This window comes from Panicum virgatum, chromosome 2K (genome assembly GCF_016808335.1).
Source record: "Panicum virgatum strain AP13 chromosome 2K, P.virgatum_v5, whole genome shotgun sequence".
Lineage (NCBI taxonomy): Eukaryota > Viridiplantae > Streptophyta > Magnoliopsida > Poales > Poaceae > Panicum > Panicum virgatum.
In genome coordinates, this window is record NC_053137.1 from 49,868,419 (window position 1) to 49,882,490 (window position 14,072).

Genomic DNA, 14,072 nt, shown 5'->3' on the forward strand with positions numbered 1-14,072 from the left:
TCAAATTCTAAACCAAATAGACTAATTTATTAAGTAGATTTCAATTCCCAAAATGAGAGGGATCCAAAACGGCCACTTGGGTGGTGGTTTCCTGGTTGGGACGTGGATTAGCATGACTAGGGGGCTGCTATTTGGCGATTGTGCGCCACAACAACCATGCAGCGAACGAGCGCTGCAGATAGGAAGCAGCGCACGTGCAGTGGCAGCAGTAATAGCGAACAAGCATTTGACTTCTCCAGTAACAAGTACACCCTGACATTTCTAGTTGCGTGCTCTACTCTACCTTCTATTCTTTTTTTTTCATTTTTGGGACAACGGGTGAGTGAATGAGCGGGGGATTTCACATACATATGCATGTAGAAGTAGTAAAAAAAGAATGAGAAAATAGAAACAAAAAAGTCACAAGATTTGATAAAGAAAAGATGTAGAATAATTCTCCAGTGTCTCATGTTTAGGCGTACAGGAGGATAAATAAAAAGAAACTGATTGGTTGTCGTTCTCCAATATAGAATAAACAGCGCGTCCATATCCGTCATCCAATATCGTTATCTTTTTTAACCATAAACTGCATCTTCACTCATAGAACTCCATGGTAATGCTCTAAAAAAATTGGAAAATTAAAACTCTTGTGCTCAACTTTTATAATTAGTTTTAAAATAAGCAAAAATATATTCACATATGAACTTACGTGCATGTTTAGTTTTTTATCTCTACAAAGGTGTTGTATTTTTCGTTGCATGGACATGTTGGTAGTAGGATATGCATTAATGAAGCAATTTTGCATCTTCTTATTGGGAAAAATACAAATTATATTTAAATATTTGTATACATAAAAAATAATAGAAATAAAGAGAAAAATGTAACCTGGTTTGTAGTTCAAAACAACTTTGAGGTCTCAAGCTATAAACTTTGTACTACAGTAATAGATTCTTAGTTTAAAAACTTTTAAACCTAAAGCTATGATTTTTTACTATCACATTAATCAATTTTATTAGCTTTCCAAAAACTTTGAAATATAAAACTATGGACTTTGTATTAGCAAAATAATAAAATTTGCAGCTACAAAAAACTTTGAAATACGAAACTATGAACTTTGTAGTACCATAGTAATAAAGTTTACAGCATAAAAATTTTGAAATCTAAAACTATAAACTTTGTACTAGCACAATAATAGACTTTATAGTCCCCTTCAAAAAAAACTTTGAAATATGAAGCTATGAGCTTTGTACTAGCACATTTTGTAATCACAAAAAACTTTAAAGTCTGAAACTATGAACTTTGTAGTGACACACTAATAAACTTTGTAGTCCCAAACTTTCAAATACGAAACTATAATTTTTGAATAAGTAAATATATTTTGAATACTCATGAACCATGAAAATAATATACCACGAATAGACTATTTATGAAGCAGGGTGTGTGCTGAATTTGGGTAAAAAAAGAAAACACATATAGAAAAATAATAAACATTTACAAAATAGATCAGAGCATATATAGAAAAATAAAAAATATTGAAATGCACATATATGTAATGTGTGAGAGTGGGATAAACTTACATCTCTTTCACATGACACAATGTGTCTGTACCAAGACCCCCGTGGGAGAAGCCCAAGACTATCCTTCTCAAACTGTTATGCCATAACTATTTGTCCCATATAGAAAAAACTCAACTTTCATACTCTAACTCTTAAACAAAATATCTGCACATTCCCAAACTATCAATGTACAGATCAAAAACTTTCTATCAAATTTTAAGGAACTTTGTACAATTAAAAAATTTATACCCCCCAAAGTCAAAAACTTTCAAATCATATATCTAAAACTTTACACATAGTACATGCAAATTACATTATAAACAGTTTTTGAAAAATTAAATCATTAATCCAAAATTTTGTTTATCTGACTTTAAAGTAAATGTCCTACAACTCTACACTCAAATATTAAAAACTTCATATGAACTTATATTTTATCTCTAAGATATTCATATTCATGGCTCAAATTCAAAAGGCTGTGGAATCATATACCAAAAGAACATAGCGCATCCTACTATCAAGTGTCTTTTAGAACTTTATACAAAACATATTAAAAACCTTCACCTCATACATCCAAAACTAACATTTAACCTACACATCAAAATATTCCAACTTGATCTTATAAACTTATAAATCATGTATAAAGAAACTATCTTCATACACAGAAAAATAATGAAAATATCAGCTCTAGGATGCTAAATGAATATGTGTTATGCATCCAAACTTTTAGGAATCTAGTCAAGCTCTTTCTACTTGAACTGTATAAACTTTTAAATTTTGTATACAAACACTTTAAAAATGTGGTTAACCTATAAACAAAAAACTTCCTATTCAAATTCTAAAACTTTGAAATCATGTACAGTGACACCATATTCTACTAAGCTTTAGTATGTAGACAGAAAGACTTGCTAATTTAACAAAAGAAACTTTTGATACTAAATTTTTTGATATATAGAAACTCATATAGAACAACTTTGATATTGAAAACTTTAAAACTCATAAATAAATATTTTGTAGCAAACTTTTATATATCAAAATATATTTTACTAGAAATTTAAAAAAATTATCCAAACGTTCACATTGGAATGTTGTAGACTACCAAATTCTAAGTATAGAACTTTCTATTGGAATGCCGAAGAATTCCAAATTCTGAGTATAGAACTTTAATAATAGCATTCAAATTATATATATTTTTTATTAGTGGAAGTGACATTATGGTCCCAAACTCTTTAAACTTTGTGCTAGAGATAAAAAAAAACTTGAGGTCTAGTTATTAGCAGAAATTTTTGCAAACACATTTCAAACTTTGTACTCCTAGATCCAAAAATTTGCAATCTATATTAGAAACTTTATGATTCAAATTACTTTGCACTCCTGAATATAAACTTTAGACTGTACCTATGTAAACTTATAAATTTTAGACTATAATAATGTAAACTTTGTACTCTCAACTCTAAAACATTAAAATTCCAAGAAATTTACATTCTAAAATTTAGGAACTTCATACCAACACATTCTTTTTATCACGCCAATTTGGTTGTAGATCTTGTAAATGCTATTCTCAATATTCACAAATTTTTGTGAAGTAACTCCTTATTATCAGTACTACAAACTAGAAGAAAAAATATAAGTAATCAGCAACACTATAAACTCTAAAACTCTTGCAAATAAAAAACATTATATATGGATATTTAAAACTTTTTACAAATAGATTTAGAAAACTATACATGAAAACTTTCTAGACAAATAAAAAATCTTTGAACTCTAAAAGTCAATAAGTTTGCACTTCGAATTCAGGGTATTTTAAGTCACTAGTTAAAATCTATTTACTAAAATGAACTCCAAACTTTGCCCTCTGAATTAAGAAAATTTCAGTTAGCATGTTGTAAAGTTTGTCTTCTCAAATCCTAAATTTTGTATTTTGAAACTTTATAATCTAAATAGTTAGAACTTTCTAGTGGTTCATTTCAAACAGTATACTCTCGAACTAATACTTTGTGCTCGTAGATTCAATATTTTAGACTATTAGATCTCGATACTTGAAAGGTTTTATTTCCTATTGTAAAGGGCGTTTAACCCAGAAAACTTCTAGTAGGGCATTTCAAATGTTGAACTTCTGGATCCAAACCTATTTTAAAACTTTGCATTCTAAAACTATAGCTCTAGAGTACAACTTTATGGTCCCATTCATGCATAAGAAAGTTGTTCCTATGCAAAATAAAAACGGTATGAGCCATAAAATTGAATCTAGAAACTTTCTACTAGTACATTAAAAAAATTATACTCCTAGAGCCAAAACTTTGCACTCCAAACTTAGGAACTTACTGCTTACACATTTCAGGAACTTTAAAAAATATACATATTTAAAAATTTCATACAGATACTTTTAAGGCTTATGAGCAACATGTATAAAACTTCACATATGTAGGTCAATTAATTTCAACTACATGATTTAAAAATTTACACATCCTTAGATTTCAAGTTCTATACATAACAATTTGTAAAAAAATATGAAAAAACTTTAAGTGCACCTATTAACAAAAAAAATTCTAGAACCCCTACTTTTCAATGCACATATTCAAAATTTTATAGAATTCCTAATTTTCTAACAAATATAGTTAAACTAAAAATTTAACATTAGTATTTTTTAAAAAACTTATGAACCAGGTGTACAAAACTTTACATTTGTAGTTTAAATAAATTCTAAAAACATAACTAAAAACTCTAGTTTCCTTGACTTTCAATTTGTACGCACAGCTCTTTGCAATAGAATATAACCAAACAATTGACTACTATATGCAAAACTTTATAGGATACGTACTCTTGACATATAATTGCAAAAACAATTCCAAAATGTAAGACATATAGGATGCTGTCTTACAGGATGCTGGTGTTGTGGTGCTACGTAGGAGGAAGATACCATGGTTTTTGGGGGCAGGCAAGATGGGGCGATGCAACTAGATGCAGTTACCTGAATCAAAGGTTCAACAATGGTAGCCGTGGTTGATGTTGACAAGAGTAGGATCAATTCTCCCAGCAGTTCACTGCCAAAAAGCAGTGGTGAAGACAAGTGCGAACCCCTTCCATCTCATTGGCGATCCCCTTCGATCCATCTCAATGCCGGTGAAGCTATGGAGCGGCGACCTCGGCGCAGCTGCCTCCTCGTCTCCGGCGAACTTCCCCACGATGCAGGCGAAACGAATGGCGCAACGAACTCGGCGCGCATTCCCTTCTCTTCTCCGGCGTACTGCGCCTCGATGCAGTAGAAACGAAGGGGCAGCGAGCTTGGGAGCGGCAGCCCTCCTCGTCTCCGACATACAGCCCCTCAGCGCGGATGAATTGCACGGCAACTGCGGGCGTGACGATGAGATCGACGCGGCTGCCCTCCTTGTCTCCGGCGATTCGCCGCCCAATCTCCCTCAAATCTGGAGAATCTGGTGATTGGATCCCCTTTCGCCTGCATCTCGAGGTTGAAGGCATGGGGAAAGGGGAATAAAAAATGCGTTGGAGTTTTTGAAAATGAGATGGAATCTGAAATGGTATCTAGAATACTAAAGAATAGGAAGTGGAATAGGGAAGTGACTACCGTTCCCTGCGATCCCTGGTGGCGCACGCGCGCTCTATAAGGGGTTGTTTGGTTCCAAGGACTTTTTTTATGTCCCTGGAACTTTTTTAGTATTTAGAAGTATTAAATAAAAGTTAATTATAAAACTAACTGCAGAACCCTGGGGCTAAATTGCGAGACGAATATAATGAGGTATATTAATCTATGATTAGCGGATGGTTACTGTAGCATCACTGTAGTAAATTATGAATTAATTAGTCTCATTAGATTCGTCTCGCGAAAAAGCACTCAGCTGTCAAAAAAACATTTATAAATAGATTTTATTTAATACTATAAAATAGTAAAATTCCTTTTGATATGATAGGGACTTCTGAAAAAAATTTGGTTCCAAACAAGGCCTAAGAATTTCGTGGTGCAAGCAGTACACGTCGTAGTGGGCATGCAGTATTTTTGCGCCAGCCATGGAGGCGCAGGCGCTAGCTGGAGGCCAGATGGAGTTGGACTCTTTCTTTCACCAATCGGTCGACGCGCGCACCCCCTGCGCAAGGCAACAAGGATTTGCCGGAATCGCGACCCGGAATCCGGGCGCACGAGCGACAAATAGCTAAACAATTGGGCCTTGTAATCCACGTCTAATCTTCCTCGGAGGCGCCGATCCGATGGATCCTAGGAACGGCAAGAACACGCACGCTATCTGAGATCTTTTTCCCATAGGTATCGCGCAGCAGGGAATGAGAAGGAACTTCCTGCCGAGACCTTGTCTGATGCGGCATGGATACTCCTCCATACAGTGCGCATGTAGATGATCCGTGCTTAATCTGTAACTCTGAATCGGATTACTGCTCCATACGCATGCATTTACCCGTGGCAGTAATCTGCAGCTCTGAGCCTCTGAATCAGAGTTTCTCTGATATAGGATGATACGAGTTGTCTTGTACAGGTCACGAGCGAGATCGCCTGATGTGACGGTTCCCTTTGGTCTGTCCAATTGGAGAGAGCACACATGGGGGCAGGCGCAGTTACCTGGAGAAAGCTTCTAATGGGGTGGGGGAATCTCAGCTAAACCATCGACTATAATAAAGATCATTATCCTGCGTTTCTTCCTCCCTGACAACTCCGGTATCCGCCGAAGATGACGCGCTTAGGTTAGACACAGGCATCGCCCTAAAAGCAGGCGATGATGCACCGAAGCAATTAAGCTAACCCTCCTTTTGGTCAAAGGGAGATGATCTCACGTCACAGGGATAGTCAGGAACTGAACACGGCCGAGATGACCTCAACACAACCATGCATAGAGTAGAGCAGTGAACAATTATATTCATGACAAGCCCAACCACTCGCAGCTCCTGAACACCTAACTCTGGTCTTTGGAAGCATTGCGAGCAAGATCGCCTCACGTGGTGTCACATGCGGTAGCGGAGACTTCAGGCACGACCGTTTCACACCGAGACCCTGCTCTAATGGCGCCATTTGCGAGACGCTAGTCTTCTCTGTGGCTTCTCCATCAATCCAATATTCCAATACAACGGAGGAGGGACCCAACCAAAGCCGCGTCTCGTGGCGCCTTTCGTTGGCTATTCCCGCGGCATCTTGTAAACAAGTGCAGCCTCGCTAATCTGGCCGACAATCCGAGCCTAGCCTGAGTAAACAAGTACGGGCAGCATACACTGGACCTGCAGTCCTGCACTGAATTATTCGGAAGCAACCTGAGGAGAGGGAGAGCCCAACCGCAGCAATGATCCTCTCTTCTCCCCGTGCAAGGAATCCAGCTCAATGATGCGGTCTGGCTCGCACGACTAAACTTTCAAAAATAAAATGGAGAGAGAGAGAGGAAACTAATGATACTTTGGGGGCAATTAAGTGAAGATTCCTTCCCTGAACACACCACTAACCGCATGATTAGCCGTGAGCCCGCCCAAGGCATCATCGAGCTCTGGAACTGGTGGCCTGGTTGAGAGCCGGAGCGAGAGGACCATAGCAACGTTGGACCCGGACAAAAGCGACACGCCGCCGCTGACAGGATAGGTCCGGTCGCCAGTAGTGCAGTCAGTGCACGGGGGGTTATCATTGATCCCGAGAGCGATCATGGCGAGTTGGACCTCGCAGTTCCAGGCAGAGGCAGGCGAATCTACATGGCCCAGACAGAGATGGGCGCTGGATCCGTCCGTACCATCTGTCTGTCAGATGCCAGAGTTGCATTGCTGGAAGTTCCTGCAGCGCCATGGCGATGAAGTGAAGTCGGATCAGGGCCGTGTTTAGTTAAAAAAATCAAAATTCCAAAAAAAAATTTCCGGCACCTGCATGGAGACTTAAATCTAGACGAAATAAAAAATGCATTGCGACTGCTGTCTGTAAATGGCGAGACGAATCTAATGAACCTAATCAGGCTGTAATTAGATGCTGAATGGCTACAGTAATGCTACAGTAAATACCCTCTAATGACAGATTAATTATGCTCATTAGATTCGTCTCGCGATTTACAGACGAGTTCTGTAATTATTTTTATGATTTATCTATGTTTAGTACTTCAAATGTAGAAAGATGTCTTTTCAAAAAATTTACGGGAGACAACTAAACACGGCCCAGGTTCAGTTTAGTTCAGTCTAGTTGCGCGCCACGACAGTCAGGGCAGCAGTTGAGGCTTGGCTTTGTTTGGTTAGGGGGTGAAAAAGTTTTTATGAATTTTTTTTGTTTTTTTGACCACTAATTAGAGATATTAAATAAAATCTAATTACAAAACAATCTTCACAATCATAGTATTGTAGCATGTGCTGTAGCTAATAAGGTATTTGACCGGATGATTAGAGATCATTACTGTAGCATCAGTGTTGACAATCATGGTGGAACTTGACTCATTAGATTTGTCTCGAAAAGTTACATCTATCCATGAAAAAGTTTCACAAATAAACTTCGTTTAGTACTCCATGCATACATTCGTCTTTTTTTAAAAGAATTTGAGGGTGGAAACCAAACATGGCCCTTCACCGGTCACTGTTCATTGAACCCGGGCTCAGGCTGTTATGTTCAGAAATGCTTTTGTTGCAGAGGTTCTATGGTACCATCCCCCAATTTCCTCTGATGTTCATGGTACTGGGGGAAGAGTGAGTACGGCATCCATGCCGAGCAATTTCAGTCCAAGATGTTGATTGACGAAATTCAATTAGGCGTACGTCGCCCGAATCATCCGTGCAGATTTGAAATTTGTTTGGGCATTTCTGGTTTCTTGTGAGCACTAGCAGGCACAGACTCGTCACCGGACGTGTCATTTCGGCGCCGAAATGCGCACTTCGGCACTCTGCAGCACCATTGCCAGAAAGTAAAAGGCTCATCAGTCTGGTCTGGGAATTCTGCTAGCTGCCTTTACTAAGGATGGATTCGGATGTTTATTCGAATGTCAGATTTTTGGTCATTTTTCTTCGATTATGGACAAATAAGATATAGAATTTACTATGTAAATTCATAGCCTTGTATTTAACATCGATCTTGTAAAGATTCATAAAAACTAAACCTCAAATTTATCATATATATTCTCAAATAATAGATATAAAAATTCGAATACGGATCGGATACGGATTCGAATCTTTTTTCACCTTTTTAATTGTAGGGAGCAAATAATACATAAAAAAATCTATACAAAATTTTATTCTTATGTGTAATAATATGCTTGATAATATAAAAAAAATTAGCATAAAATTTTAAGCATATCTATTTTTAAAATATTAAATTTGTTCTAAGAATTCGGATGTTTAGATCCATCCTTAGCCTTTACTTGATAACAGCAGATTCCAATTTCTCCGAACCAAACTGTACTTGATAACCAGGAACTAAACGTGGCTAGCAGAACAAACAGTCTCTCTCAGAAAGTGGCTAGGAATTGTAACTCACTCTGTTCTGCGGCTGTGGCTGGTGGCTGGTGCTGATTTATTGTGAGAGAAAAATACTGTTAACTAGTTGTGGCTTGTGGCTAGTGCTGATTTGTTACGAGAGAAAATTACTACTGGCTAGCTGGTGGCTGGTGGCTGGTGCTGATTTGGTGTGAAACAAAAACACTGCTGGTTGGTTGCTCCTCAAATAGACCACTGATGCCTAGATATTTAACAAGAATGCTGAAACCGTGGTAAGCCAAGTGGCAACCGAGATTTGCAATGCAGGTTGTTTTTTTGTGCTTAAGACAATGGGCAAACATTTGCAGTTGTGTTCTCATGAGTGTGCATAGTTGGTCAGAAAGGATCCATATACATAAATACTAAAAAAAATAGGGTTTCTGGAGCTCAACATGGAGTGAATTTATGAACAAAATCATGGAGTAGGTGTTGAAAAGGTGGGAGGGAATAGGATCAGAAGGGGCAAAAAAATTCAAGGAATGCAGAAGAGAAAAATGTCGCATACTGATGTCATTAGGAATGAAAACGGAATTACCATGACGCTTGACCGCTGAATGGATGCTAATGCGCAAGTTGACTATATTTGCGGGCATATTCTCATCCTGCGAATTGTCTACCGACATCACTGGACAAAATCAAAAAAAGGACTGTACTATGAAAACAGTATTTCAAACGATATATGATGATCACGAAAACTTCAGCACATCATTATTTTGGAAGACAGTGGTGACTTAAATATATAATCAGGGGCAGGAGTGCATCATAGCTAGACCCTTTTCAGACACTAGATGATGATCCTAGAAAGAAAAAACCACTACACTTCTCCAAAAGTAGGTCCCCGCATCAATACCAGGCAGCTGCTTCTTTGTAATACTACAATAAGCACCTACAAATAATGGATATCTGCAATCAATGTGTAGCTGGTATAAACCAAACCATATAGGCAACCACAAAACCTGAAACTGGAACTGTGACTTTGAAAGAAAGACCGCAACAGTCAGGTCTAGTACATTTGGCTCTTCAAATTCACTTCGCAAATTCACTTTTTTTTTAAACAGAACTAGCGGAAGAGCTGCCTGTTGTATTAATGGGAAGAGTAAAGCCCAGCAGCTACAAAACTGGAAAAAAAACTTTATAGAGAGAACCAGCACTCCAAGAAAAGACTCTAAAAAACTCAAGCTCTACCAATTAGGCATGCCGGTGCTTCGCCCTGGCCAAAATCCATGCTAAAGCCTCACTCTTAATCTTTGCGGTGCAAATTCAGTTTTTGACATTGGCGATGGTGAATGTTCTTGTCACATGCGCCACAGTGATGCTTGAATTAAGCAGAGTTCATGTGTTTACGATTTGTAATTTTGACATTACCAGATTAATTGTGCACGAAAAGCAGCCTCCAGGAACATGGGAAAATGGTTAAGATACATTTTCCGTGAACATTGTAAGTGCTATAAAGTAGCCCTCAGACTCTTCTAGTACTAACTCTGAGGTCTGAAGACTGAAAGTTGTGTTCCTTTTTCAAGAACCTGAATTTGGCACATGCTGATAAATCACAGGATTGAACTAACTGTGATCATTTCATACCTCAGAAAGCAGCCGGGCTATCATCCAATTGTTTCTCGTCCTCTATCTCCACTTCCAATATTTCCTGTCCAAACAAATAACCTCGTGATCACCAGCTTAATTAAAACTCTCCTCATCTCCAGCACCGGCCCTCACTCGCGGAAGCATGAGTAGAAGCACTCCTGAACTGAGAAATCCTCACCGGGATGCGGTTCTTGAGGTAGTTGCCGATCCTCGCTACCACGGTGGCGCGGGTGTGCCAGAACTTGCCCTTGAGCCGGAGCTTCACGAACGGACCGTCCAACTCCGCGAGATCGACCTGCCCTGCAACCACCAACAAAACAATTCACCGAAAGGTGAAGTCACAATCACAATCGCAACACAGGATCTTGATTCAATTGGCACTGCGGCGTAGGATAAGCGCTTAATTCACCTGTGATTCCCACCGACGTGTCGAACAGCTGCCCAAGCTGAAGCGCACAAGACCAGCGACGGCGTTAGCTCGAGGCTCATGGGGGGGGGGGGATTTGAGGAGAGGGAAAGCGGTTCAGTTTCCTTGCCTCGGATTTGGCTTCTTCTAGGGCGAGCCTGACGTTGTCCTCGGTGAGGTCGAGCCACGACGCGGTGATCGCCGCCGCCGCGCGGCTCGCCCGGCCCCGTCGCCGGTACCGTGCGGCGCGTGCAGCTGCCGTGAGGCGCGGTACACGGGCGTAGGACGAAGTGGCGAAGAATGGCGGCGGCGAGGAGGCGGATAGCCGAGGGGGCGCCGCGAGGAGGCCGGCGCGGAGGACGGCGGCGGAGGCCATGGCCGTTGGGATAGCGGGTGCGGAGAACAGTCGCTGCCGGGTGGGGCCTCCTTATCTTCTTTTTGTCTCTCAGAGGGAAACGAAATTTGGGCTGGCCCAGGTTGGGGTGGACTGATGGTTGATGGGCCGTGCTTTTGAGGAAGCATGTGGGCTGGACTTTCGTTGGCCCAACCAAATTGTAACTATGTTTTTACTGGATTCTCGCCCGACTTTTCTTCAGAGAAACTACGGCTCTACTTTTCGTGTGCTAAAAAAAAAACTAGTAGAACCGAAATAAATATGTACAGATTTCATAAAAAAAATAAACATGTACACTGATAAGTTTCTGAACTTTTGGCATTTATATTATATCTCCAGATCTTCCCCATCGCATTGTCTACTTGAAATTTATGCCAGTTTCACGATTGCAGCAACTCAGCAAGCTTACGAAAGCTGCTCAATGTACAATGTCACACTCGGATAGAAACCTGCGTCTCCGAGAGTCATCCCCAGCTGCTGCTGACCGTACGTCTTCCTCGGGTAGCTCCTCACGAGCTGGTAGCTTCCGATGCCTGGTATGCCCAAGGAGTCGACGTACCTGTAGACATCCCTGATGGTGTCCGTGTGACGGAAGCTCTGCTGCCTCCTCTCCCCGTTGGGAAACCTTATCATGATCTGCACAAAAACGCCACAGTTCATGTCTGATCAGTGATCTGACAGCACAGGCCAGAGGATCTGTAACCATAGTCAGGTGTGACTATATACCTTGGTATTAGGTTCAGTTCTTGGTGAAGCTGCAGTTTCCTTCTGAGGGGATGCTCTGATCTGGGTCGGCTTGGTAGGTTGGCGTGCTGCCTGGCCAGGATGTCTTGGGCGAAGCTGATTACCTGCCCTCGGCTTTGCGGTGCCCTCTTGCAGGCTCTTGCGGGATCTTTCTTTCTCCTGCAGCCAACAGAGTTCAGAAGCTCATCCGGGGATGGATGGATGTTCAGAGCACTAGATCGACCTCGGGGCTCGGGCGGGCCTGGCTGACTACCCTACCTGATCCCTCCGAAGCGACTCGAGGTAAGCTGCGTCCTGCTCTTGTCGCAGTCGCAGCGCCGACCTCCTCCTCTCTTCTTCCTCGGCCGTTCTGGCGGATCTGACGGCCGCAGCCTGCTCGTCAGGCCTGGAGGCCCGGAACGCCGCACCCTGCTCGTCAATGGTGCGCTGCAAGATCTCCACCAGCTCTGACGGTGACACTGGCCCCTCCACCTGCACAAAGATCATAAGGTGCGTGGCACAGAACAGGTTCAGTTCGCAAATGTTTAAAGGGGGAACAGAATCATGATGCAAAATGTGTATTGCAAACGATCAGGGAAGAGAAGACAGAACGGGACGGTACTGAGATTTATTTATACCTGCTGCAGGACTGCGATGCTTTCGTCGGAGACCGGAGCGACGACGGCGCAGAAGGGGAAGCTGCCGGGCTGCAGCGACGCCACCATGCCCGGCCCTTCCCCCGTGCCGCTGACGGCTCCCCAGGACACGAAGTTGGCGTCGAGGAACTCCACCACCACGTCGCTGCAGAGCGTCCGCCGGCAGAAGGGCTCGGTGTAGGGGTGGCCCGGGTCGTGGAGGTACACGAAGACGAGCTTGCCCTCCCTCCGCGCGGCCCTCAGGGCGTCGGCGAAGCGGCAGGCGTAGAAGAACGGGTGGTGCGCGCCGTACTGCTGCTCGAACACGCTGAAGAAGAAGAGCTCCTCGGGCACGAACGGCGGAGGAAGGAGCGGAGGCGCTTGTGGCGGTGGCTGCAGACGGTGGGGAACCGGGTGGTGGCTCCGACGGCGAGGGATCGACCTCGACAGGCCCTCCATGATGCTGGCCGGGAGCCGCGCCAGGGTCCGGGCGAAGTCGTTGCAGGAGTTCCGGAGGCTCTCGCCCGCGCTGCTGCTCCCCCTCGCTGGACCTGAGGACATGGCTGGATTCTCCGGCGATGTCCGCCGGCCTCCGCGGGCGTTATATATGGTCGGTCAGATGGTGCGCTCATGCCGGGGAAGCATCTGCTTGATGTGTATTTGTTCTTGCAACTGGTTCGAGTGGCCGGCAGCCACGACACCAGGTTAAGAAATGGATTATGCTTTGCTTTTCTCAAAGCAGCAAGGAAATAAAGGGGGGGGGGGATCGGGATGCTTTGGGAGCTTTATTTCTTGTTCTTTGATGCAAAGAACATCTGGTTCTTGGCAGACGTCTAGGAGTTTCTGCTTTGGAACAGTGGTGGTGAGCAAGCTATTGAGTGTACCAGAAGCTAGCTACAGACGCCACTGGCCCTCTGTAGGCAGAGCTTCTGCCTTTGGTTTTTCTTTCTTTTGTAAAATATAAAGTACATGGACTTACTCTCTGCGCGTTAAGAGGAAAATATCAGAATTTACTCCGGGTAAGTTATTCCTGCTACACTGCTACCCATTTTTTCTTTTATCTTTGGCACCGTATCCTATGAAAATCAACTCTCTTGTGCAAACTATAAAGTACCACAAGTGGGAGGGAAAGCACCACAAATTACTATTACGAAGCTCAAAGGGTTGAAGGTAAAAGGCTCCCTCCATCCCCAAAAGAATATCAACTCAATCTAATTAAACTTTGACCAAATATAACAAAAAAATTATTATTATTCATGATACTGAATAATTATAATTAGTCTTACCATTATATATATTTATAATACACATATTTGGAATCATAAACGTTGATAGTATTTTTCCATAAA

The 14,072-nt window shown here is 41.8% G+C and overlaps 2 protein-coding genes across 8 annotated transcripts; both read right to left on the bottom strand.

The window, feature by feature from the left end:
* Positions 1–6,353: 6,353 nt before the first annotated feature.
* LOC120682597 lies at positions 6,354–11,387 on the bottom strand. Of its 7 annotated transcripts, XR_005678502.1 has the most exons (6): positions 11,102–11,381; positions 10,975–11,011; positions 10,744–10,865; positions 10,563–10,626; positions 9,517–9,606; positions 6,354–7,308 (listed from the first exon to the last, which is right to left on the bottom strand). XR_005678502.1 is itself a non-coding variant. In XM_039964597.1 (5 exons), the coding sequence occupies exons 1-4, from the start codon at positions 11,345–11,347 to the stop codon at positions 10,583–10,585; spliced, it is 444 nt and encodes a 147-aa protein (XP_039820531.1). In that variant the 5' UTR covers positions 11,348–11,387; the 3' UTR covers positions 6,354–7,308; positions 10,563–10,582. The 7 variants fall into 7 exon arrangements, 6 of the variants coding, with proteins under 6 accessions (XP_039820531.1, XP_039820507.1, XP_039820539.1 ...); XM_039964597.1 differs by lacking the exon at positions 9,517–9,606 and having other exon boundaries at positions 10,744–10,860; positions 11,102–11,387; XM_039964573.1 differs by lacking the exon at positions 9,517–9,606.
* A 231-nt stretch (positions 11,388–11,618) lies between these two features.
* Positions 11,619–13,469, bottom strand: LOC120682589 (plant UBX domain-containing protein 10-like). The gene is made up of 4 exons (XM_039964553.1): positions 12,727–13,469; positions 12,368–12,580; positions 12,092–12,268; positions 11,619–12,001 (listed from the first exon to the last, which is right to left on the bottom strand). Exons 1-4 carry the CDS (start codon positions 13,282–13,284, stop codon positions 11,771–11,773), a joined length of 1,179 nt encoding a protein of 392 aa, XP_039820487.1. The 5' UTR covers positions 13,285–13,469; the 3' UTR covers positions 11,619–11,770.
* Between the last annotated feature and the right edge of the window lie 603 nt (positions 13,470–14,072).

Excerpts from the sequence above, each read along its gene's own strand:
- LOC120682589 (XM_039964553.1), bottom strand. The coding sequence starts at position 13,284 with ATGTCCTCAGGTCCAGCGAGGGGGAGCAGCAGCGCGGGCGAGAGCCTC. Across the intron at positions 12,581-12,726 it reads GCATCGCAGTCCTGCAGCAG|GTGGAGGGGCCAGTGTCACC; the intron begins GTATAAATAAAT and ends ATCTTTGTGCAG. Across the intron at positions 12,269-12,367 it reads AGTCGCTTCGGAGGGATCAG|GAGAAAGAAAGATCCCGCAA; the intron begins GTAGGGTAGTCA and ends TGTTGGCTGCAG.
- LOC120682597 (XM_039964573.1), bottom strand. The coding sequence starts at position 11,347 with ATGGCCTCCGCCGCCGTCCTCCGCGCCGGCCTCCTCGCGGCGCCCCCT. Across the intron at positions 11,012-11,101 it reads TAGAAGAAGCCAAATCCGAG|CTTGGGCAGCTGTTCGACAC; the intron begins GCAAGGAAACTG and ends TGTGCGCTTCAG. Across the intron at positions 10,866-10,974 it reads CACGTCGGTGGGAATCACAG|GGCAGGTCGATCTCGCGGAG; the intron begins GTGAATTAAGCG and ends TGGTGGTTGCAG.